Genomic DNA, 26,378 nt, shown 5'->3' on the forward strand with positions numbered 1-26,378 from the left:
ACTTATTTTATACACGCGCGCACACACACACACACACACATATGCAGGAATACATTTATTCACTCTTCTGGTCTTGGACAACAAGGTTGACTCCAATTTTCTTTATTACAACCAAAGCTTCAATTAACATCTTTGTACAACTCTATTTCTAATCTCACTAAAGAAATCTCATCACATTAAAATAGTGACAAACTTTAAAGAAACTATAATGCAGCAATAACTTCCTTGCTTTATGGCTTCTAGAAAGCTGCTAAAGCATGAAATAACAAGCAGAACGTTCAATCTTTTCCGATGAAAATGAAGCTATTCTTTTGTCTGGTATGATTTCAAGGGCATAAAAAGGCTTGCTGACCAAAATTATCTCCCTTACAAATGGACAGTGCTTGAAATTCTCATGAAATTATTCTTGCAAGGATTCAACCTATAAAGGCAGTCTAAAAGGCAAACATCTTTCCTGAGAGGCCTCCCATAAACTCATTAGTTCTTATTACTCCAAGTAGAGTTCATCAGATCAGGAAAACAATATTTGAGAACAAGTACACTGAGATGAGGTTGTCAAGGATGGACTGATGTTGTCAAGGATAGAAAGACACATTAGACTTCAGATGAATGGTTGACAAATGGGAAAAGCAGACAAGTGGAAAATTCCTGAGAATGGGGTGCTGCCTGAAGGGCAGATTTTGTAGAGACAAAAAAGACGGCACTCAGGGTAGTGGCAGGAGTTGTGTGAGGGATGGTTGAGAACCAGGGGTGGTTGCTTGGGAAAAATGGTGCCCCAAGAGCACTTCTAGGGACTCATTTTGAGTCAAAGCACACGTGCTTCACAGCGTCTCAGGGAGTGGAGAAAGATGACACGTTTGAAGATTTAGATGGCCACAAAAGTTGCACTTTGCTCTCACTGATTAACCATAACTGGTTTACTTTTTAAAATGATCTTCCTTCTATTTTCAGTTTTATTACATAAAAATAAGAAATTATGAAATCAAAGAGAGTACACTTCATTAACCATGAATAAAATATTATAACCTAGTATTCTTCAGCAATTTACTTGAATGAAACTTTACATTATTAGTTTTGTTAGTGCAGTCATAAGTCATCTTAGAAATATTAGGATGTCAATTTCAATATCATATATAAGAATATATAATAATACCTTATATGATATATAAGCAATTAATTGTATTAAGTCATATTTAATGAGTGTTGTTATATCAGTCTCTTTAGATTTGAAATGTAGGATTTTTAATTAGATGAATTTATGCTCTTGACAAGGCAATTTTATTAAGTAACTCTAAATATGTTTAAAAATAAGAGACCTCCTTTTTTTTGTTGTTGTTGTTTTTTTGTCATTTTCTTGGGCCATTCCCACGGCATATGGAGGTTCCCAGGCTAGGGGTCTAATCGGAGCTGTAGCCACCGGCCTACGACAGAGCCACAGCAACGCGGGATCCGAGCCGCGTCTGCAACCTACACCACAGCTCACGGCAACGCCAGATCATTAACCCACTGAGCAAGGCCAGGGATCGAACCCGCAACCTCATGGTTCCTAGTCGGATTCGTTAACCACTGAGCCACGACATGAACTCCCCGAGACCTCCATTCTTTAAAAATAATTTTATTTATATTTTATCTTAGTTTTATAAGAAAAATTGTATAGAAAAATATTGATCATTATGTGCTGTTATAAAATCTCACACCCTTTAAGAATAAGTTAACCAAGGCAACCAGACTATCACATTTTTAGGGAAAAAATAAAAGGGTTGTTTTTTTCTGAACTCTATCAGCTGAGGAGGGGTGGAGGGTGGGAATCAGTAAGTAACAAAGTTCACAAGACATAGGCAGGTAAGTGAGTAGGAAGAAACTGACCCGTGTGTCAGATGGTAGAGACCGAGGCAAATACACCAAGGAGGCTAGGTCAGCAATGATGAGCATCTAAAAAACCAAATGAGGTTTAAGCAAAGGAGCCAATCGAAATGAGGCGAGCATGTTTTCTTGGCAGGTTGGCAACAGACTCTTCAAGGGAGTAGCATTCATACCACCCCCGTTCACTAACTACTCCCCCACCACTCCCCATCCTCCTGTCCCAGTGTTCGTATCCAGGGAGCTGGTAAGTGGAAACTGAAGTATGCAAGATGGACCGGGCCATGGTCATGCTGAGGGCTGAGACTGCAGGCTGAAGGTGTGGGAACCCTCTAAGAATAATGCTGTCTGTCCCATTAAGCCCCCTTCACCTTTCCGTGTTCCTGTACCTCCCAAAGTTGATTTGGCTTATAAAGATAAACCTGCTTCTTCCATTTCTCAGAGGTCCTAGGGGTTCTACATGGGAAATGCTGAGTTATCTATTAGGATTTGGGACTCTTTTGTCTTGAAGAACCTGAGTCCTATGGATCACTACTTAGGGTTAGTCTCCATTTTATACTCGGAATTAGGACTTAGCAAGTCCAGGTGGTCTTTTAGAGTGTGTCCATCTTACCACATCCCTACTCTACCAAGAGAACACCCTTATGTCTTAGGGACAGCACCATTTCTACAGGCTGCTCTGGGGAACTTTTCTCAATCTTGTTATGTTCAATGTCTTTTCCCAGAAGTAATAAGAGCCATGGCAACTGATCTTGGGATTAGTGTAGGGCAGACAGTGCTCCTATATTTCACTGGCTCCCATAAGGGAAAATTTTGAATTTCTTCTCACTCATATTCTCCTTTGGAACATGGTCCAGAAGAGGCTCCCATAAAAACTACCATGACATACAGGAATACAGGAAGGGGGGACTGTAAAGCCACATTGCTCAGTGGTGGCTCTATATTACTGGACAGTCCCATAGGTATTTGTAGGCCATTACTAGGTCTTTTCTCCCCTTCTTTGATTAGGATGAAAATTCTTGTTTCAAATTCAGGACCCTCCACCCGTACTGCCCACTCATAATCAGACCGGAGTCCCAGTGTTTCTTGGGTTTCTCTGTCACTAACAACCTAGGGTCTTGAATGCCATCTAGCGGTACACGCGTGGAACTCTTAATGAGGGAAGGAAGTGACATAACTGGGGTATGGTCCCTACTGAATTCTATTCTTCCTGACAAAAATTTGACCAAAATGACAAGCCACTTCTTCCAAACTTTGGAGAGAGTGACCCTGTCACTAAGTCCAACATTCTCCTCATGTTCTGGAGAAGAGGCCGTCTTTAGCCTCTGAGGGGTATCCCATGGCTAACACGGAGAGAGCTTTCTTCTCCCTGTACTGGATATGGATTGGATGTTATGCCTGACACACTGCCTCCTGGATGTGGGTAAAGGGACATCCAGAAAGCAAAGGAGGAGTAGATATGACTGGCTGCAGATATCAGTGCAGATATCAGTAGTTTTTCCGGAGTTCCCAACTTTGACCAAGTCATTACTAGGCATGGCTTAATTGGGACTTTTCATATAACCTGGAGGTATACTGTGAATCCTATTAAGCCAGAACTGAGTCAAAGGAAATGAAAAAAAAATTTTCCAAGACTTTCAATTTTTAAAATATATCAAAAATAATATTTACTTAAAATAAGACAAGGGCTTGGCCTTACACATTTTGTAGTTGTTTATTTACTTGAGTAAACTGAATTCCTGTAATTTTGGAAACTCTCCAGAGGATAATAGGCTAAAGGGACTGTACTCAATATTCCTGGATGAGATGGCAGCCTTATGCAACCGAGTTTAACAAGTCATTGTCAGTCACTTCCTTTACCTATAGATGTTGGTCTGCTGCTGCCAGATAAGAAGTGATCAATAAGAATGAATAAATAAGTGAATAAGGTGATTATCCAACAGCTCAGGATCTATCATCCACTGTAGTAGTTTCAAACACATTCTGTAGTAGAATAATGGGATCTGAAAGATGATTTTTTTTTTCTCAGTTTCTATGGACAACTACTAAAATTTTCTTTTTTTTTCTTTTTTCTTTTTAGGGCTGCCCCATGGCATATGGAGGTTCCCAGGCTAGAGGTCGAATTGGAGCTGTAGCCACTGGCCTACACCACAGCCATAGCAACGTCAGATCCAAGCTGCATCTGCAACCTACACCACAGCTCATGGCAATGCTGAACCCTTAACCCACTGAGAGAGCCAGGGGTGGAAGCTGTGTCCTCATGGACGCTAGTTAGATTTGCTTCCACCGAGCCATGATGGGAACACCGCAAAATTTTCAAAAATATCCCCCAGGATGAGAGACTCAATTCCAAGAAAAATGCAGCCTAACGATGGAAAATATAACTTGTATGTGTAGCGGTAAAATAATTTGTTCTTTGGAGCTGACATTAGTGACTTGGAAAATGGCAATGAGTTACTCACTTAACTCCAAACAGCTCCTGAAGAAAGGAATAAATAATAACTTGAACTAAAAAAAAAAAAATCTAGAAAAATTTCGATCCTATTTTTAAAGTAGTAAAGGTAGCACTAAATTATATTACCAACAGCCAAAAAACTTGGGAGGAAATCGTTATTAGCAGCATAGTATAGGAGGACTACAGGACTGGAATTTGGAAACTAAAAAGAAAAGAAAAAAGCATCCAGGAATTAATAACAACATTTTGATATCATTTGAACTCAGGCTCTTTTGGAACCAGGTCAATAGAACGGATTTTTAAAAGGTTATGAAAAAGCGCTTTCCTTGGCAATTGCTGGAGGTAAATGTGTCTAGAGTCATTCAAGGTAAAGACAGCTTGCAGCCAGCCTCACTAGTGAGGGTCCTCCTGGACCCACTCAGGTCAGAAACTTCCCGATGCGGGTGAAGATGCCCTTGTCTGAACAAAGTAATGGAAGATGTGTGAACGACTGCTCAAGTTTACCTCTTTACTGATGCAGAGAGCAGCTTTTGAAAATAACAATGACATGGAGTTCCCATCATGGTTCAGTGGAAACGAATCTGACTAGTATCCATGAGGACGCAGGTTCGATCCTTGGCCTCGCTCAGTGGGTTAGGGATCTGGCGTTGCTGTGAGCTGTGGTATTCATCACAAACGCATTGTGGATCCCATGTTGCTGTGTCTGTGGCATAGGCCGGCAGCTACAGCTCGGATTCGACCTCTAGCCCGGGAACTCCATATGCTGCAGGTGCAGCCCTAAAAAGACAAAAAAAAAAAAAAAAGAACAATGACAATGTGATTATACAGTAAATAGAAGCCATAAGAATATTCTTTCCTGTCACTACACCACATCCAAAGAGCTAAAGCACTTTCATGTGTATCAATGTACTGACACACAGCTTTCTCTTTTTTACTCTTTCATTCATTCCCCAAATTAAGGCAATATGAGGAGAGAATGATCAAGATTCTGGATACTACAAGATGAGGTTCTCCCGACCAACAGCAACAGGATCCCCTGAGAAATGTTAGGTATTAAATTTATAGCCTCCACCTCAGATTTACTGAGTCAGAAAATTCTGGAAGTCAGACTCAGTGATTCTATTTTGTTAAGATTTATTTAGTAATGCCTAAATATCTAGGTAATTCTGATGCACACTAAAGTTTAGAAACCACTGGTTCAGATTATAAGCTATCTATTTAATGCTCATGTTAAGCTTTATCATTATTATCATTATTATTATTATTATTTTTTTAGGGCCACGCCTGCGTCATATGGAAGTTCCCAGGCTAGAAGTCGAATCAGAGATGCAGCTGCTGGCCTCTGCCACAGCCGCAGCAACAGCAACGCCAGATCCAAGCCACGTCTGCAAGCTACACCACAGCTCCCAGCAATGCTAGATCCTCAGCCCGCTGAGCAAGGCCAGGGATAGAACCCAAGTCCTCAAGGATACTAGATGAATTTGTTACTGCTGAGCCACAAGGGGAACTCCCTAAGCTTTACCATTATAATTGCCCCTTCGGCAATTTCATTTTCAAAAAATGAGCAAAATGTACAAGTTTAGGAGCAATCAAATTAAGAAAATGGAATTCCATTCTAATCAGTATTTTATTTTTTTTTAATGTTATTTACATATGAAAAACTTTCATATATTCATAAAAAATGTTTTTAGGTACGCATACATAAACAACTGCGACAATTTAGCACGAATCTTAACACTACTAAACAGGTAGTAAATAATTTTTCAGCAATAATCTATCTATAATCCTAAAATGAGTGAATTTCAACATCTTGTAATCTAATACAGTCCAAATACAGTGAAAAACTTGGATATATCTCCTTGGCAAAGTTTAATACTTATCTGACCAACAGCTGCTGTTTAATTGCTTAACATTAGGAAACTGGAAGGTGATGAGATTATTTAATGCCAAGTATTAATTAGGATCAAATAAATATGTTCCTTAGATCTCTGTGGTATCTAATCTATATAAATGTCTTGCAGTGATCACTCACAAATGATTAAACAAAGGTCAGATACATTAGAAGAATTCGCATCATATGCTCAAACTTAATTTTCTACTCAACTTACTTTTAAAATTGTTGATGGCATAAAAATAGACACACATCAATAGGAGTTGGACTTTGAATCGAGCCTTCTTTCTTGGGCTCAAACATTAAAAAAAAAAAAATCTTAATCGCCCCACATGAAAGGAGCAGAATGGTTATCATCATTTACCAAAACATGTACAGGTGAGGGGTAAAGGATCGTAATTAATAGTCACAGAACCTTCGCCCCAAATCTGCTCTGAAGTCACAGTAGCATCCCAAACTGGCTTTCTGTACTCTTCTCCCCCAAAATTAAAGATGTAATTATCTTGCAAAAAGGAAACAATAGGCGCTGCTCTTTAAAGATGAACTGTTCTCCTTTCTAAAGAGAATGAACCCTTTCACGTCAATAGAAAGAATGGCTCCCTCAGAAAACGGTGGACTGGAAGGGAGAATCCTTTGATCTGCGGGTCAGCATCACTGTCATCAATTTGCAGAAGAATGCGAGCTCCAGGAGTGGGTGACTTCTCTGAAGCACATTCTGAGGGCCTATCAAGGCTACAGGGTCCCTGCATAATTGTTCTGACTTTTTCGAAAACTACGCTTTCTGGTAAATGATACAGAAAATGTGACAGGGCTGGCAGTGACTCAGACAATCAACTATGAGAAATTGATTGTTTCGGAGCTGGGATAATGATAATGATCCTGACAGTGAAAGGAATGCAGAGTGAGTGCACTGCACCAGAGCAGAGAGGAAAATGAAGTTGTGTGATCCTCTGAGTGCCCTCAGTGCAGTCCTGGCTGGATCGAGACCCGGTGAGATGCAAACGTATAACGACATGGCCATCTTGCTACGAAAATACTGTCCATTTCCACACTAGCGACAATTTACTACCTATGCTTTAGGGATATAGATGATTAATATGGTATTTCCAACTTTACGGAGCAGCAAAGAAGTTCACCTGCTATGGCCAAGCAGGAAGAGACCCAGACACGGTCTGCTCAGATACATAAACCATTAGACCATGATATGAAGTGAGGAAATATGAAAGAGAAAAAGCCTTTCTGGGAGGCGAAACGACTTGTTAATCCCTGCAGAACAAAAATTAACTTAAATAAATTTATATCATATTAAATAGACATTTAAGCTCCCTTTTCCCCAACTCAGTTATAAGACAGATATATGGTTCGTGTAGACAAACTAGAAAAAGATAAGGACAAGCAGAGAGGAAAATCAAAGGTGCCCACAATTCCCTTAATACACAGAAGTCAGTAAAAACCTAAGTCGCTGTCTGTCAAAACGTGTAAACTGTATCCATCTGGAATTGTGGCTCGGATACGGGGAGCAGTTAAATCATAATTAATTCATGGGGCCCTAAGAATGTTCTCGTCACATTCCTAGTCTGTCCAGGGAGGAAGAGTCCTAGAGAGGCTGGCACGTGTTGATTTCTCTGTTACCCACAGGTGAGCACGGCCGCTCCCTTCACCTGAAACAATCCTCACCCATGCTGGCTTAGTTAGCTCCGACTTATGCTTTATCTCAACCTAAAGTCTCTTTCTCCTGGGAACTCTCCTTGAATCCCTTAATCCATGTAGAGGCCAGAGTCTGGAGTTGCCACAATCTACCGCTGGGGCATTTGTCACACTTTGTAATCACTGTCCTTGGCAGGTCTGTGATTGCATCTACTCTGCACGGCGTCCCAGGACCCCCGCACAGTGTCTAGCTCGTGTTACACCCTGGTAAGTATGCTACTTAAACTAATGATCTCGAAACTTTAAATTTCCCTTTGGCAAGGAGTATACAGTGACATCCAGGTAGGAGGCAAGTCAGGGAAGGGTTAAGAAGTCACCTCCTTCATCTTCTAACATACATTCAGTGAACCTCAGAATCTTCTCAAGGATATATGGGGTTCTATAGGCATAGATGCAACTGATTACCAAGTACAGACTTTTGGGGGTTTGGAAAAGAAAATCTCTATGTTATCGAACAATAACAACAACAAAGTGCTACGAGTAGCTCTTACTGCCTAGAAATGCTCATGAAATATGAACAGAACCACACATGTTAAAAAGCTAGATTAAGCCATTTGTAGTTTAGAGATAATCTAGTTTGGCCTGTGCCATGTTCCAAATGTGCTTTGATGTGGATTCTGAGTGGCTCTGCTAATGTTTTAATTTCCAGGTGGCAAAGGGCTACAAACTACTGTTTTTCTTATTCATTAAGATTTATAGCTATTTTCTATCAATTTCAGCTATTTTATATATTTATATATCCATTTATTTAAGTCACATGTATGGTTTTCTTAGATGAACGTGTATTGTTTTTAGAACGAGAAATAAATGATATTCATTTTGGGGAAACATATACCAGATCATTACTCTTGATACTCATTAAGATAATGGCTCCGATTTCTACACTCCATTGATTTTGTCATTGGAAGAAATGACAGGGTAAGAGAAATGATCAGAAAGACATGTATAGCCTTATCACACTCAGTCTCCTCAGCCTGGGTATGGGCTCCTCTTTCTCAAAAATTTGTCCTCAAAAATTGCTCTGCTATATTAAAGAGATGGATAGCATCTTCTAAGGGAATAAAGTTCAGCCTGGGTGGACCAGAATCTGACTTTAAGTCCAAGGTTGCTGCTCCTTCCTAGAGACCATGAATCACCTCTCTGACTATGGACAGCTGCTTGACAGGTCTGGATGCTCACACTTGGGCCAGCCTGTGAGTCTGCCTGGAGACCCCCAGGGTCTTGTATTTTCATTTGGGGCTTTTTGAGAAGAAGCCCACAGTGGAGGTGCTTGGGCTCTCTGCTCCCAGGACAGTGCATGCAGGCATTTGAAAGCGAGAGAGGCTCTGGGTCGGGTGTAGGTCTGCAAACAAGCGTGGAGCATCACAGGGAACCTGGAAACAGGACCCGCTGATGTGAGATCTACTCTTCCCTCAGCCTCTGCTGCCAGACTCCTTCCTCAGTCACACGAACTATCTTTCAGCGGCTCCCTGGGGCTTCTCTCAGTTCTGGCTTCCATCAGGCCCACCTCCTTTGGTTATCAGATATTACTCTGAACCTACCTCTAAGATAAGGTTCAAGTTCTCTTCCCTTCCCATGGAACCCTAGGCTTATACAATCTGAGGAACAACTCTGGGCAGCTGTTATAAGTGTTCCAGAATATTCTATGATAGTTAAGAAGCCTCCTACCCAGACTATGGCAGTTTGGGGGCTGGTTTGCCACAGGCCACAAAGAATTCCTGGGATCCTCTGCAGTCTGGCTGGGAAGAGTCCCAGCTCTGGCCCAGTCAAAGGGAGTCTTACCTGAATAAGACATACTAGGTGGATACAAAGAGACATGGTATTCATATGTAGCAGGATAGAGAGACAGCCATACAGACCCATATATTTGTATATTCAATGGAAAAAGGGGAAAAAGATCACTCTTAAACATATCTGAATATATTTCAAAATAATTTTTGTAATTCTGTGCTTCATTCAATAAGAAATCTTTCCAAATCTTAGAAATGAGTCATTTATATATTTTTAATCTTTTTTGCTCTTTGAAAATCCTTGGTTTAGAGAGTCAGATTTACCATACAGAAAACAGGAAACTAACAAAATAAGCCTTGTTGTCAGCCTTTACTCCTTCATAAGGTGACCTATGTCACCTTAAAATAATTGCAGTGGTATTTTGCTTAAAAGCTGAAAACATTGAAATGAATTTTGTGTGATAACACAAACTGTGTCCTGATATTAGATATTTTCTATCAATTCTGTGTCTCTCTCTCTTTTTTTTTTTTATTCTGAAAGATGTATTTTATGAGGCAGGACCACTTCAGAGTGAAGAACACAGCCAATGAGATAAAGGAGGTTCTGAAAAGAGAAGGGGAATGCTATACCCAGACACGAAGCCAGACGTTTGAGCACAGACAGGAGGAGAAAGAGCCAGAGGCTTTCACCTTGAGCTGCCAAGGGACTTGTCCAATCCATTCAAGACGCCACTAAATACGGGCAACAGGGGTGGTTATGAGGCTGGTTATGAGACTGGCGAATCTATGCAATTTTAACTTACTCGTGGGGGAATACTCACAGCATATCATTTTACTCTTCCATAAGTGTGGCAATGAGTGTTTAACTGCAGTGCTACTCTGCAGCCACACCTTCATTTCTTCCAATTCTGTATTAAAGTGAGAGCTGCAGACACAGTTTGAACTTTCGATTACTTAACAGATTACTCTCTATGCTGAGGTATGCTCTATTCATCACATTTAGCATAGGAAAAGCTTGCTCAGTCATAGTTGTAGCTAAATGTTAAAAATGTAAAGATGAGAGGAAATGTCTGTCTATAATATGCAGTTAAGCAAGCCAACTCCTTCTAATCCTCTTGTGAGATTATCAGATACACCCAGACTTGTTCAATCTGTTTAGGCTCAAGTTAAGACACTGCCAAATAATAATCACTTGGATTTGTAATCAAATTGCTCAGAGATTTCCTACAACATGTGAAACTTTGATCTGATTCATGCATCATTAGGTAGGGCATTACTAAAAACTATTTACTGAAAGAAATCTGGAATGCAGAGCAGTTAAACGGCCTGGTCAGTCTGCAGGTTAGTGGTGACGAGAAAGCCTGACTCTGCTGTCCTTGTGACTTCCTCTTCCCGCAGGTCGACCAAGCAGAGACCCTACATCCTGATGGGTGAAAACGCAAAGCTCTGGTCCTTATCCAACTCCTTTGCCCTTCTTAGCAAAACCAAAATAAGTAAGCTGAAAACTTTTTGTTTCCATGTACTTGTTTTAAAAATTAGTACAATATGAAGAGCACACAGTAAGAGGTGGCAGTGTCCTGCCCCCATGGCCTTCTGTAGTCCCTTCTTGAGGGGTAACCACAGCCAACAGAATGGCGTGTATCTTTCCAGGCTTCTCTTCTATGCCCATATAAATATATCATAATTCACAAAAATGAGGAAAGTCTATGCATGGAGTTTTAGAACCTGATTTGGATTGAGAAATGAACAGTCTGTTTAAGATAAGAAGTGATGACTCATAGAGGAAAAAAAAAAAATCTCAGATTCTAGATGTAAAGAGAGGCATGGATGACCCAGAAATTAGTCATTACTCTACATAGACTCAAATTTTCTTTCTGAGAAGCATTTGGCCTACTTTATCCTAGGTTAAGAGAAGTAAAACTACTAAACCCAACTACATCCAAAAATAAATGCCAAACATCAAACCACACAGTATACAACCTTACATCATGACTCTTTTGTTTTCCAGAAGTAGTATCTTCTAGCCTTTGTATTTGTTGGACATACTATTTAGACAGGATGTTCCATTTAAGGAAACAGAATCATTGGACATTTAGAGCCTCCCTCCTTCCGAGGTATCAGTCAAGTGTCTATTAGTGACTCCTGTGTGGCTTCCTTACTGTGTACAGTAAAACCCTTTAACTAAAACTTTAAAGGTGTCTGGGTTTAAGAACACTTGTGACTATATTAGTACAAAATTTTCATATTTTTACTGATACAGTGTTTTTATTTTTTATTTATTTTTTTTTTTTTTGGTTTTTTTGTTTTGTTTTGTTTTGTTTGCTATTTCTTGGGCCACTCCTGCGGCATATGGAGGTTCCCAGGCTAGGGGTCGAATCGGAGCTGTAGCCTCAGGCCTACGCCAGAGCCACAGCAACGCAGGATCCGAGCCGAGTCTGCAACCTACACCACAGCTCACGGCAACGCCGGATCGTTAACCCACTGAGCAAGGGCAGGGACCGAACCCGCAACCTCATGGTTCCTAGTCGGATTCGTTAACCACTGCGCCACGATGGGAACTCCTGATACAGTGTTTTTAAATTGACATTGTTTTGTCAATTTTGTGCTATGCAGCAAAGTAACCCAGTTAACTTGAAGGTGCCTTAATTACGTCAAAAAAGAAAAAGCAGAATATATATATATATTTTTAAAACCAAGAAATAAAGACTGCATTTCAATTGTGATGACTTCTAAGGACAGAGCAGTGAAAGTCCATTCATTTCTGATGATACCATTGCTTGAAGGTGATGAGGTCTAACAATTCAAATAGAAGGAAGGTGTGATCTCATGGGATCATTGTGGGCTATGTGTTCATGAGATGGTATATATACATAGAAATAGAGACCACATAACTTAGTTTTTATTTCTTCACCAAACTGTCTTTGTTCAGGCCTTGTTACAGAAAACTTAGGATTAACAGAAAGAAGGAAATTCATTTTTTGAAACCCTTAAATGAAATGAAGTTAATAAGGAAAGAACTGGATTTTAGTGCTGACATTCCCAGATTTACAATTCACTCTTTCATTGCAGCATGACAAACAAGTTTTGCTCATCTTCCTGTAATAACTTTAAAAATGGGACTGTTGACTGTATTTCCCAACCGTGACATTTCTCAGCATGACTATAGGATACACCCTGAATAGAAAAGTTGTTTAGGTTAAAAAAAGCTCCACTGAAAGAGTAATACCTTCTCCTCCCCTTCCACCTTCTGTTCCTCCATCCATCTGGTAGCCAGCAGGGATTTTTATTGTTTCTTCACATACAACAATTGCATAATCTTTCTTAAATAACCTTAGTTTAAGTGATTCCATTTAAATCATGTTTAATGTGCCATATACTTTTTACTTAATTTTTTAAATTAAGTTTTATTGAAGTATAGTTAATTTACAAGGCTGTGGTAATTTCTGATGTACAAAAAAGTGACCCAGTCATATACACAAATCCAATTCTCTCTCAGATTCTTTTCCCACATAGATTCTCAAAGAATACCAGGTAGAGTTCTGCCTTTTTTTTTTTTTTTTTTTTTTTGCTTTTTAGGGCTGCACCTGGGGCATATGGCGGTTCCCAGACTAGGGGTCAAATAGGAGCTGCAGCTACCAGCCTACGTCACACCCACAGCAACATGGGATCTGAGCGGTGCCTTTGACCTACACCACAGCTCACAGCAACACCAGATCCTTAACCCACTAAGTGAGGCCAGGGATTGAACCCGAAACTCATGGTTCCTAGTTAGATTCGTTTCCACTCTGCCACAATGGGAACTCCCATTTTTAAGTAGCTTGGGTAAAGCAATGAGCTCTCTAACAGACAGAAGTTATGATGTCCTTAGTAATTTTTATTAATAGAATTCTATATACACAAACATTCAAGGATATGTCTTTCCTTCCAAGATTGTAGCTAACCTGACAAATTTAAATAACATAAGAAGGAACAGAAATATACAGCTCAACAAGATAAGCTGTTATGATTGAAACTAGGTCTAAAAATGATCAAAACAAATTTATTTCAGCCATTTATCAATTACTTAAATTTGGCTGCACCCACAGCATAAGGAAGGTCCCAGGCCAGAGCTGCAGCTGCGACCTAAGCACAGCTGCAATCACACTGGATCCTTAATCCACTGTGCCACAGCAGGAAATCCTTAAATTTAAGAATCTTAAAGCTAACTTAACTTGAAATTTTATGCAGCTAGCACATATGGTTTTTCATTTTCTAGGTGGAATAACAAGCATAGAAACTGAAAATGCTACCAAGCTCTAACTACTTGCATTAAAACGAAAAAAATATACATAATAGTGAATAGTCCACATTTAAAATGCTTGGTTTTGGTATGATTTGCTTGGGAGAGATACGTTCATTTGGATAAAGACTTTTATTTGTTTTCTTTTTGACACTCTAGGTATTCTGACCAAATAATCAATCTGTCGTTTGAGCTAAGTAGTTGTAAAATGTCCTTATCTGAAACTCTTTGTAGCCTCTTCTTAGGATCTTCAATTATTCTAGAACAGATAATTTTCCAAACCAATGAGAAGTACCAGTGTAAGTAGAGCAATCCATTCTTTAAAATTTTGGTAAGCTCCCACCCTTACCTCAGCTCTGGAACATTCCCTTTTGAGACCTACCACACCTTCCTTCTCCCGCAGCAAATGACACTATTTTAACGCATCTGTCCTTTTGATCACCAGACTGTCTCTTAAAGGAGGTAAAGCCAATAGCCCTTAAACTATAAACAGAACGATGCAACTTGATTATAAAGTAAGGACCTGTGCATTGTTTATGCATAGATCCATCCATGAAAGCCTGGCCACTCTACAGGTGCCATGACTATATGCAGTTAGCCCATTAAAAGGAAGAGTTCTGTGGCTTCCTCCTAAGATAGCAAGAGATACACAGTGGTATGTGCCAAAAGCTATTGGTAAAACTGCTGTCTTCTCCTGACCTAAGGAAGCACCACCTCAAGGTTCTTAGGGACCTTAGGCTGCTGGAAACAGAAAGCATTACTACTCTGCATACCAGCCCTTGCTTAGGATGGTGAGAACTGTAACCCTCTCTCCCCCTGGGCTATAGGTCCTCCACTTTCTGCTTCTTGTTCAGAGAGAATGGAGGATGCATTAAAGCTTGTTTTTCATTTTATCCATACCTGGTAAATAACTGAGTTCTCTGGTTAAAGGAAAATAATCTGCTGTTAGTTCTACCTTTAAAACTAGGAAGGTAGTTGTTAACATAACTAAACCAGGTTGATTTTTATTCTATGACTATCTTTATGTAACAAGTTTTCTACAACTGTTATATATTACTTTTTGTTCTTATTTGATAATTGTTTTATTATTGTTGATATGATTTTAGCTCATTATTACTTTAATAAAGTCAGACTGGAGGGAAAATATTTTCCTCTTATGTTTAAATCCTTAAATATTAAAAATCTTAAATATGCTTTAAAGATACTTGAAAGGTATCTTTGCTTTTTATGCAAAATAACTTAGTTTAAAATCTTGAGGTTATATGAGTTGTGTGTATAACAGACAAAAATTGGTCTAGGACCTAGAATCAAATCCAGAGAAACTACAACATAAATTTATTCAAATAGAATACAGCACACACTTTTACTGAAACAAAAATAAACTTGTTTTATGGCAAATAAATTAATTTGCCATTTTTTATACTAGTTACTCATATCTACCATTCTTAATCACTTAACCATTACTTCAGGTAGCAATTATTTACCATACATCCTTCCAAAACCGTAACCTAAATTCTTAAATTATTTTAGGATAATTTAAAATTAATGTGATTAAAAAGGTGAGGAAATGGATAAATTAACACAATTTTTAAAATTTGACCATATTTGACTATTTATATTAATATTAAAAACACGAGGCACTAGTCCAACAACTCTTTTTGTTAAAGTTCATTTTTTTTCTGAAAAAATTGCTCAAGTAAATAAAATCTGATATAGTGTAATGTAATGTTCATTGCATTGGGTATCTAATAGGAAAACATATTTTTTAAAGAAATAATTTAAACAGTTAAAAATGGTTTAGAGTTATAGAGAATCTATTCTACATATTTGTCAAGATTAAAAAATTAAAAATAATAAGGCAGAACTCCTTAGATATGCAGGTCATCATTTAAATGGGTAAATTGAGAGCAAGTCTTTCTGTAGAATATCATGCATAACTACCACATACCCATCTGCACAGTAATCCACAAGCTAGATATGTCTTAATTTGTTCAATTTTTCCTGCTTTGATCATTTTCCATGTTCTAATTTAACTTATTTTGTAGAAAAGGTGATATGAAAGGCTAATAAAAGTTAAAATCCCGACTTCAGCAGTAATCAAACAGAACAAATTAAAACAAAATGTCATTTTTTAAAACATACCAAATTAGTGATGATTTTAAAAACGGCAATCATTAAATCCTGGTTTATTGAGTGGGGTAGGCACTTACTTATACCATATGTTAGGCACATACATGCTCTCTGGAAAGCAATTAGGCCATGTGTATCAAGAATTTTGAAAGCATTAATTTTTTTTTTCAGTCAGTAATCACATATCAAAGATTCTCTAATAAAAATGATTAAAATATAAAGACATATCTATTCATCTATTGTCACTGTTTATAGTAGCTGGACTATCCAATATAATGGATGATTAAAAATCAAACATTTATCCCATGGACTATTAGGTACGCATTAAGTATCATGATCAACAGGAATCATCACCGAAATGAGGAAATGCTCAAAAACAGCATAAACTGTATGCAGAACTCTACATTAAAAAATATATAAACATAATATAATAAACTAGCCTGAAAAGAATATACCAAATTTTCTAGTGGATATAATTGGAGGGGTAAAGAGCGATTTTTATATTCTTTTCTGTGCTTGAATATATTTTAAAAAATTTTTTCTACTTTTAAAGAATGAAAATAGAAAGAAAATGCATGCTTCTCTACAAAATTCCTCATGTTGTTGCCATTCATTTATAAAATAAAGTCCAAAGTGGCCAGGCGTATGTTAAAGCCCTTCTAATTCAATTCCATCTTATCAATCCGTTCTTATTTCTTTCCTTTTTCATTTTCTTTTCGTCTTTCTAGGGCCACATCCACAGCATATGGAAGTTCCCAGGCTAGGGGTCAAATCGAAGCTGTAGCTGCTGGCCTACATCACAGCCACAGCAAGACAGATCTGAGCCACGTCTGTGACCTACATCTTAGCCTGTGGTAGCAACAGATCCTTAACCCACTGAGAGAGGCCAGGGATTGAACCCACGTCCTTATGGATACTAGTCGGGTTCATTACCCCTGAGCCACAAAGGGAACTCCAATCCAGTCTTATTTCTAATAAGCACCCAACTCTACCACTCAACTGTATTTCAGGTGGTCATCAGTCATGTCATGCTCTATCTAGATTCTATCCAGACTCGTCTCAAGAGGCCTAGAGCTTCTCTTCTTTCCTAAGGTTTTGGATCATGATATCTGGATGTAACTACTTCAAGCCAACTTCTGCTGTTCACGATGTTCTAAGCCAAGTCTGGCAATTGTACAAAATCACATCAGACCCTGATTCCAGTTAACTCAGCACAGTAATTCAGAAGGAAACTCCTTCTGAGAGCAAGATTCCCATTAATATCGTTTTTTGTTTTTTTGTTTTTTTGGTCTTTTTGTCTTTTTATGGCTGCACCCATGGCATATGAAGGAGGTTCCCAGGCTAGGGGTCTAATCAGAGCTACAGCTGCCAGCCTACACCACAGACACAGCAACGCCAGATCCGAGCCGTGTCTGTGACCTACACCACAGTTCACGGCAACGCCAGATCCTTAACCCACTGAGTGAGGCCAGGGATCACACCTGCAACCTCATGGTTCATAGTCGGATTCATTTCCACTGCACTGCGACGGGAGCTCCCCCATTCATATTTGTTAAATGAATAAAAAAACCACAACTGTGATCATAACAACATCAGCTAACGTTTACTGATAAATTTCTATTTATAAGGCGGCATCATGTCAACTCCATTTATATCATTTAATGCTCAGAAAAACCTTCCATTTCACTGATGAAAAAACCGAGCCTCAATTAGGTTATGCATTTTTCCCATGGAGAAGTGGACTTGAGATTCAAATCTAGGTCTGTCTGATATCATATACTCTACACTATCAATGTGCTAATGCAAAGTCACTAGAAATCATTTTGCGTATATTTTTAGTGATCAATCTAATTGCCTATGCATGTAGCTAAGTTAAAATGATGTGCTGAGCTATAAATTTTTCTCTTACATATAAAATCAGATACAAAACCAATAAATTTTTCCACAGAATCTCATTATATAATAACATATTTACCTGTATAGGACCAGCCAATCTCTTCAACAAGTTTTCTCTGTTGTCTGTAGTATCCATTAGTCCAGTCTACAACCAAGAAAAATCAATGGATCAATATATAGAACAATATATATATATACACAAATTAAAAAAAAATAAGATGCGCAAGCATCATTCATACCATAAATGGTACTCGATTACTCTTTTCTGTCACCTTCCCAATGTCTCCTCCCAACTCCAAGTGCCACCATTACAGATCCCACTGTCCCTGTTCTGTCCTGGTAGTTAGTATAACTTTTAGGGAGGCAAATTTAAAGACTATTTAAGTTCAGGCAAAAAAAATACTCCATGTAAAGAAGGAACAACCTAGAGGGTCTCACCCCAAAGAAAGACTGGGGTCAGAAAGGACAGCGTGTCCTATCTTCATTTTTTTGACCATTCTCTAAGTTGAATACTTGAAATCCTACTGATTAGACATACTTTTAAGGTTACAACCCAAGTTTTATATGTAAATACTTCTAGGGGATCCAGAGGTCATCGTGTTTTCAAAATTTACTTCCCTCACAATGCAAAACAAAATTAGCTGCCGTGCAAAAATGGAAATTTCAATGTGTGTATGTTGGTAGGGAGAGAGGTTGTGTTAGACAATAGAGATGTATTTGTCACGGAGGAACAGAGATGCCGGAGTGAGGTGATACGGTGGGAAGCTCCAGGCGTCATGAAAGCAGTGACGCCTTCCTCAAGACCTAGAGATAGAGGCTCTCGATCTTGAACATGGGACAATGGGTAGAGAAAAGAAAATGGATGGAAGCCAAAGTCTCACTCAGCACAGTTCAAAATTTTTCCTGGAGTCATGACTGCACCCAAGAAATGGAGATGTTATGATTCCTTTTCTTCTCTGTGCCATTGTGTCATTGTCCCTTCATCCCAGACGGTGGTAACACTAGTACTCCATTTCAGCTACACTATGGGTAAAATAAATCTTTGTGAGCTCAATTTGGAACCTGATCAGTGTTGGCAAAACTGTTTCTGTAGAAAAGGCTACAAATAGCTAGTTTACAAATGAAATTGTAGAATATTATTTATTCATAAATGAGGGTTCTGTCAGTATAGCTTTCATTTGAATGCAAGGATTTATATTATACTATACCATAGATATGTATATGCATACTAATATATAAATAATACTATATATAAAATACATATGTGCAAATTAAAAAAAATAATATTTATATATAGTATACCTTTCTCATCAGTTAGGAAGAGAAACTATTTCCTTTTATTCTCTCTAGACAGGTTTTTTTTTTTTTTTAATTGACAACTCCCAGTTTCAGGGAGGCAAATATCTCAAGGACATTTCAGAAATTATTTTTCTCTCTTCCATGTAATATACAATCTCATTAGTAGGATATGGTAATAAATTCTAAAATATTTTATAAAAACTTAAAAGCAGGCCAGTTACCAGAAATACACATTCTGAATCCATAGATTATTCAAAACCAAAACCTACCTTGGAGAAAAACAAACAGAAAAACTGTTTAAAAAATTTCATCACCCACAAATATAGTAAATATTCTATTGGTCATGTGGCACATTTCAACAAATATTTGTTTTTATAATAGCTTTTTGAAATTTGACTTACATACATTATAATCCATCCATGAAAATGTACAATTTAAAGGCATTTAGTATATTCACAGAGTTGTGAAATTATCACTATAAACATATTAGGATATCTTCATTATCTCAAAAAGAAACCCTACACCTTTTTAGCTGCCACCTCCAACCCCATCTCCAGCTCCCATAGCCCTAGGTAGCCACTAATCTATGTTATCTCTATAGATTTGGGTATTCTAGATATTTCTACAGACAGAATCACATAATACATGGTCTTTTGTGACTGGCTTCTTTAACTTGGCGTAATTAATGTTTCCAAGATTTATTCACCTTGTAGCATGTGTCAGTACTTCACTCCTTTTTATTGCCTAATAGTACTCTATTGTATGGTGACAAAGATGGCCTTAAAGTTCCTCTCCACTTGACTAAACTTTGGACAGGCTACTTCCTGGCTATAGGCTCCCTTTTAGTTTAGAAAACTTGTAAATCCTTTCTCTGTTCCTTTGAGACGTAAATCTTTTAAAATGTCACATGCTAGTTTTACAACTAGGAATATACTTCTCAAGTATATGGGAACCATCTCTCTGAAATGTAACCATCAATGGAAATAACACCAAATAACTGGTCTTCCAGTTGCTGTGGGAGGGTAGGAGCCTAACTTCCAGTGAGATGTCTCATTCCAAATTGTGAAAACTACCTCCTGTCATAATGATGTGAGTTTACTTTTCCTTTGGAAGGAGCCAATGAGCAAACACAGCTGGCCTCTGACTTTCTCCTAACATGCTATATCACTTTTACACTGAAGCTCAAAGGAGCTCTTAAAAAATCTTCCCTCCTCTGCTTCATCAGAGTTGAGGTCAGAGTTGGTTCTGCCTTCTCTCTCCTATTGCAATAGCCTTGAATAAAGTTTTGCTTGCCTGTTTAATTTTTGTTTTGATGATGAATATGCCACATTTTATTTATCAATTGATGGGTATTTGGGTTGTATCCTCTTTGGGGCTATTATGAATAATGCTGCTATGAATAATCATGCACATATTTACTTTTCTACTTAAAATTAAATAGTAGGTTCATAATTTATTTTTAATATAGAATTGTCCCATGAAATGTCAGTCATTTAAGGTTAAATTCTGAGGACAAATGTTTTTTTCATGACCAAGGAATATATAGATGTTAGGGCCTCAAAGGTCCTTTGATTCAGACAGTCTACACAAAATAATTCCTCTTTTGGAGATGCGGTATTTTTTTCCCAAAGAAGTGTTAAATGGTTTATAGAGGTAGAGAGTGACAGAAATGGAAACAATAATGCATGCTGCTTCCTGCCTCTTACTTCACTAAGACTTCCCCAATACCAAGGATTACTAAGAATCCAGAGCTACTGGTTATTCTCAAGTCTTTGCCTGAGTAGGAACCTCTTCCTACTCAGAGAAAAACGAGAGAGAAACAAAATAAGGCAAAACAATACACTGTGGTTGAATTTCACCAACAGGAATCATCTGGACAAATACCATATAAAGAATTGATTATATACCTGATCTTCCATCAGTTGGAAGTTCCCTCTGAAACGTCACTGACCACAGGTCAAAGATTTATTACTATCTTTTATGTTTTGAATATACATATTTTTTAAATGTAAAGACTTTTTTCTGTCATATAAATGCATTCTGATGATTTCAGAGAATCAAATACCATACAAAACCTACATTTAACAAGTATTCCATTGAAATAAATAAACAGTAAGCTCTTGTTTTAGTGATTCAGGCTAAAAGACGACAGCAAAATATCAGCAGATTTTAGCTTTCCTTGTAGGGCTTCACTGCTTCACAATGAGCATTTGTCCTTGGTTTTTAATTACTTACGTTAAGTAAGCTTTTTTTTTCAATGCAAGATTCCCAGGTGTTGGTAGCTCTCTTCAGTCCCTTTATGCATTGTCCCCTTAATTGTTACTTCAAACAATCCGTTACACATTCATATGCTAATTACATGGTCCTTGGGCGTGAGAGAGTACCCCACTTTTAAAATTCTACTTGGAGGTCTGATAGATGAGATGTGATAGCTTCAATGAGCAAGAAAAAAAGAATCTAGGTTCACTTTTTTGGTTGCATTATATAGTCTGAAAACCAGTGAATCCTATATAAGACAGAATCTATGAAAATGCTTACACATTTTAAAATCAGTTAAAATAATGAAATATAGAATTTTTTTGTTTCTGTGGATTATATTTTGTTTCTTTCTGTTTAAAAGCATCTGCCAGGTCTGCTTTGGTGTGTTTTGTAGGGATAAAACTAAGAAAGAAATTTAAGGAATGAATTATACACATGAGACACAGTGAGAATTCAGACACTAGTAAACCTTTTTAAAAAGTAACAATTTAAAAAGTTTGTCCTGAAAAATTATTCTTCATGAAGTGGCTTTTTGACCTGTTACCAAAATTGAAAGAAATTTGGTTTATATTATTTTAGGTAACCTTAAATGTCTCTCTTTCAATATTTCTCATTTATACTTGCCTTGAGCACCTACATAGTTGCCAATATGTATATGCCACACACTCCTTTATTTTTTTTTACATGCAAATGTGGAAATCAAAGTTTTGATAATCACCACATGGAAGATAGAAACTTAGCCCTTTTTTTTTTTGCTCATGTTTTTTTAAACCAAAAAAAAAAAGTGCTCATTTCCTACTAAAAATCATTATACATATTTCGAATTATATAAATGCCTCTAGATTTTGCCTTAAATGCTTAAAGAAAGTCTCTGCTTCATGTTGATCAACAGTTTATCACCTGCATTCTACTATACATAGCCTAGCAGCAGTGCTCTGACAAAACACACACGCACCAGGAAACTTCAGGTTAAAAACGGCCATAGATATGAGTGTGAAGGCTGGGATACTAAAACTAGATTTCTCAAAGTAGACTCTTCCAAGGTAAATGATACTTGCTTATTTTACATCCTTTAAAAATATCACTAAGGAAGTTCAGAGGAGGGACAAATGAAGCCAGTTGATGGGAGAAATCTGGGAAGGTGGAGAAGAAGAAACAGAAATAGAGATGAGTCATTAACACCCTTGGGTAGAGACTTGGATGAGGAAAGATTCAGGGAGTGGACTGAAATGTTCCAGGTAGCGAAAGGGCATGAGAATCAAAAGTTGGCAAATCATGGAACCAAAGGTCTGGGAAGCCAGCTGAGCTCTTCTGTGGGCATCTGCATAGGTCACCGTGCTACAAGGGTCCCCTCAAGTTTCACTTTTTTGTTTTCATCTTACTCTCTCCTCTTATCTAGATTTCTTTTGACCCCAAGAGACAGTCTGCTGAGTTGACTGAAAAGTGTGTAGATTGAGTATATTTTAAAGAAAAATAGTGAGTAAATAAATAAAAATAAATATTTCTAATGGAAGTGAAAGAAGTGGGGGTGGGGTTGGGAGGAGAAAGTTAAGTGGCTGGTGACCATTTGGAGAAAATCTGGAAAACGCCCAAGACAAATGAGTATTATCAGAGCATCCATCACCCCCTAAGTCATCTGACTGCCAGGCACGCAGAAGCCTGAAGTGGCGGCAATAAAAAAGGTGGGTGGTTACAGCAGTCAGAACGATCAATTACAGAAAACAAAGTTACAGCAGTCCCCCCTCAGAGAAGCAAAAAAAAAAAATCAGAAATGAGCTCCTTTAAGGAAAGAATCAGCCTTTGATTAAAGAACACCTGTGAACTCACTGCCTGGCGACAAAAGTCCCTTATTTCTTCAGATATTCTACTGTAAATGTCTGTCTTTGTTTGATGAGAAAGCTGAGTTTATGACCCAAGTGGTCTAAACCAAAACCTTGATTAACTAACCAAGGCAAACTTTCCAAGGAAAATTCCATCTGCCCATGAGTACAGCAGAGTTTATAGTATACATGGCGGATTTTATCTGTGGATTTTCCTGTCATTCAACATTAAGTATTAGCTTGCTGTCAAACTGTGTTAGTATATACTTCATCTTCACTGAACCGTATATAAACTTGCACCCAGTATATATGCAAAGACCCTCATGAAACACAATTTAATTATGGTAATTCACATAATAGGCTTGTTTAGGATATATTTACAGTTCAAATATTGTACTTGCTGTTAATCACTTCAGATGTAACTTTTAAAAACACACATATATATCATTTCCCCCCAAACCATTTGTTTTCCAACTTCAGCCTCTTTCCATGGTTAGATAGAATACCATTGTTTTTCTCCTCTCTGCAAGGTTTTAAAAATAAAAGTATTTTTACAGTCTCAAAACTTAAACAGCAACTTGTCACAAAATAAGAAAGTGCATTAATTCATATTGTTAAATATAGAAATTCTGGAAAGATATGAGTTACTAGAGTCCAGGTTACCTCTTTATTTAAGGACAAGTGTAAAGAAATGAAAAAGTGAGGTGTTCCCACTGTGGCTCAGCAGTAATGAATCAGACTAGTATCCATGAGGATGTGGGTTCAATCTCTGGCCTCGCTCAGTGGATTAAGAATCCGGCGTTGCCAGACACAGCTTGGGTTCCACGTTGCTGTGGAGTAGGCTGGCAGCTGCATCTTCAATTTTTGACCCCTAGCCTGGGAACCTCCATATGCCACAGGTGTGGACCAAAAAAGCAAATGAAGAAAAGAAAAAAGAAGAAAAGAAATGAAAAAGTGGATCCTTGAGGCACCATACTAAAAAAAAACAAATGGTAAAATTATCAAAGGAGATGGAAAAATTGAACATAACAGATAATGTAAAGAAGAGAGGGAACCACTTCTTCCATATGCTTGCTTTGGTAGTCAGACATCCAATTAAATATATATTTCTCATAGGACTGAGGAAGGGTCTGGAGGTAAGCAATTGACCTTACTGTTCCTTAGACACTGAGGACTGTGGGTGCTTTCCCAGGGAGGATTTGTATGTTGGTAATACGACTACCAAATATGCAATGAAAGCTCAAAATATACTTGCAGGCTTATCTTGGAAAGTCAACAGGATATTTTCCTCTGCTTACATAAATGATTTTAACCTCATGAGATTTATGTACACTCATAGAGTTGAGGTATTTGCTGTTGAAAACATGTTAACAATTTTATTTTTATGACATAAATAATAATACTTGTTTCAGATAACTTTAAAAAATACATAAGTAAAAATAATCTAAAAATCACCTAATCCCATCTCCTACAGAAGCTAGTATTTATAATTTTGTATATGTCTATATGTTATTCTAGATTTATACTATGCATACATAAGTTTTTATTTAACGTTAATTATATAACACTATTTCATTATTTGGTGACTTGCTTTCTCTACCTAATAATAAATCTCTTCTCAAGTTAATAAATACAGTTTTATAGCACCATAATAGTTTACTGAAAGCTTTCTCTAACTTTTTGGATATAAACATAAAAAGTTGATTTAACTTTGGAAAATTTACTCATTGGGCTTTAAGTGATAAGAGTGATGAAATTTTCCATTGAGCTAGTTTGAACTTTATGTACAAAATATAGTCGATAGGAAGTTATGTGCCACTTTTTCTGTCAATATTATTCTATAACACCAAGAAAACACTAAAATGGAAGAAACTCACACTGTTATTGTATGGTGCTACAACCATTATAGCTCCCCTACTTTATGTCCATAACTAACCGTGAATTTACTGCACCCTAAGAGAAAGGCTCAATTGTTGATCAAACAGTGATAACAAGAGCACATCTAGTAATAACGTGGCAAAAAAACTATTAGAACATAAAAATAATATTAAAAGAACCAAATCTGTATAAGAATAGCATGAAAGTGGGCAGAAAACACGGAATTCATTGAATTATAAAAAATGATGTTATATTTGTGTTGTTTTATATTATTATGCCATTATACACTTTTATGTGATTATCTGTACAATAATAGTGTATTATCACTCAATAACCTATATAATGGTTCTTCTGTGAGGTCTTTTGCCCATGCACTTTCACTGAAATCAGGTATAGAGCAGGAACGTCTGCTGTGTTGCTCTACGATCAGGATTGCTCCTGAAGTTCTAGACGACTGACACCCTAAAATAACCAAATAGAGGATACAATGGGATTCCGTTCACATCTACCATGAAAAACATAAAACACCAAAAACTGCATAAATAAAGAGATGAACTATTATTATTATTGCTTTTTAGGGCCACACCTGTGGCATATGGAGGTTCCCAGGCTAGGGGTCTAATCGGAGCTGCAGCTGCCAGCCTACGCCAGAGCCACAGCACTGCCAGATCTGAGCTGTGTCGGTGACCTACACCACAGCTCAGGGCAACGCCAGGCCCTTAACCCACTGAGCGAGGCCAGGGATCAAACCTGTAACCTAATGGTTCCTAGTTGGATTCATTTCCACTGCGCCACGATGGGAACTCCCAAGAGATAAACTATTATTAACATTAAAAAAGTGAATATATAAAGAGACCTACCATATCTTTAACAGAGAACATTGAATTTTGGGAAGATACTAGTCCTTTCCATATTAATGAGTAGATCAGGTCTCAGAAGTGTGGTTTTTTTGTTTTGTTTTGTGTCTTTTTAGGGCCGCACCCACAGCATATGGAGGTTCCCAGGTTAGGGGTCAAATCGGAGCTGTAGCCACCGGCCTACACCACAGCCACAGCAATGAAGGATCCGAGCCGCGACTGCGACCTACACCACAGCTCACAGCAGCGCCAGATCCTTAACCCACTGAGCGAGGCCAGGGATCAAACCTGTAACCTCATGGATGCTAGTCGGGCTC

The 26,378-nt window shown here is 37.8% G+C and overlaps 1 protein-coding gene across 2 annotated transcripts in view; it reads right to left on the reverse strand.

Moving 5' to 3' along the window:
• The window catches only part of PTPRZ1 (protein tyrosine phosphatase receptor type Z1), a 181,335-nt gene that overhangs the window by 103,202 nt on the left and 51,755 nt on the right, over positions 1–26,378 (reverse strand). For both annotated transcript variants that reach the window (XM_047763545.1, XM_047763544.1), the window contains exon 2: positions 18,028–18,093. In XM_047763545.1, coding sequence (XP_047619501.1) covers positions 18,028–18,093 — 66 coding nt within the window. The remainder of the gene's footprint in view (positions 1–18,027; positions 18,094–26,378) is intronic.

The sequence above is a fragment of the Phacochoerus africanus genome, chromosome 16, assembly GCF_016906955.1.
Source record: "Phacochoerus africanus isolate WHEZ1 chromosome 16, ROS_Pafr_v1, whole genome shotgun sequence".
NCBI classification, from domain to species: Eukaryota; Metazoa; Chordata; class Mammalia; order Artiodactyla; family Suidae; genus Phacochoerus; species Phacochoerus africanus.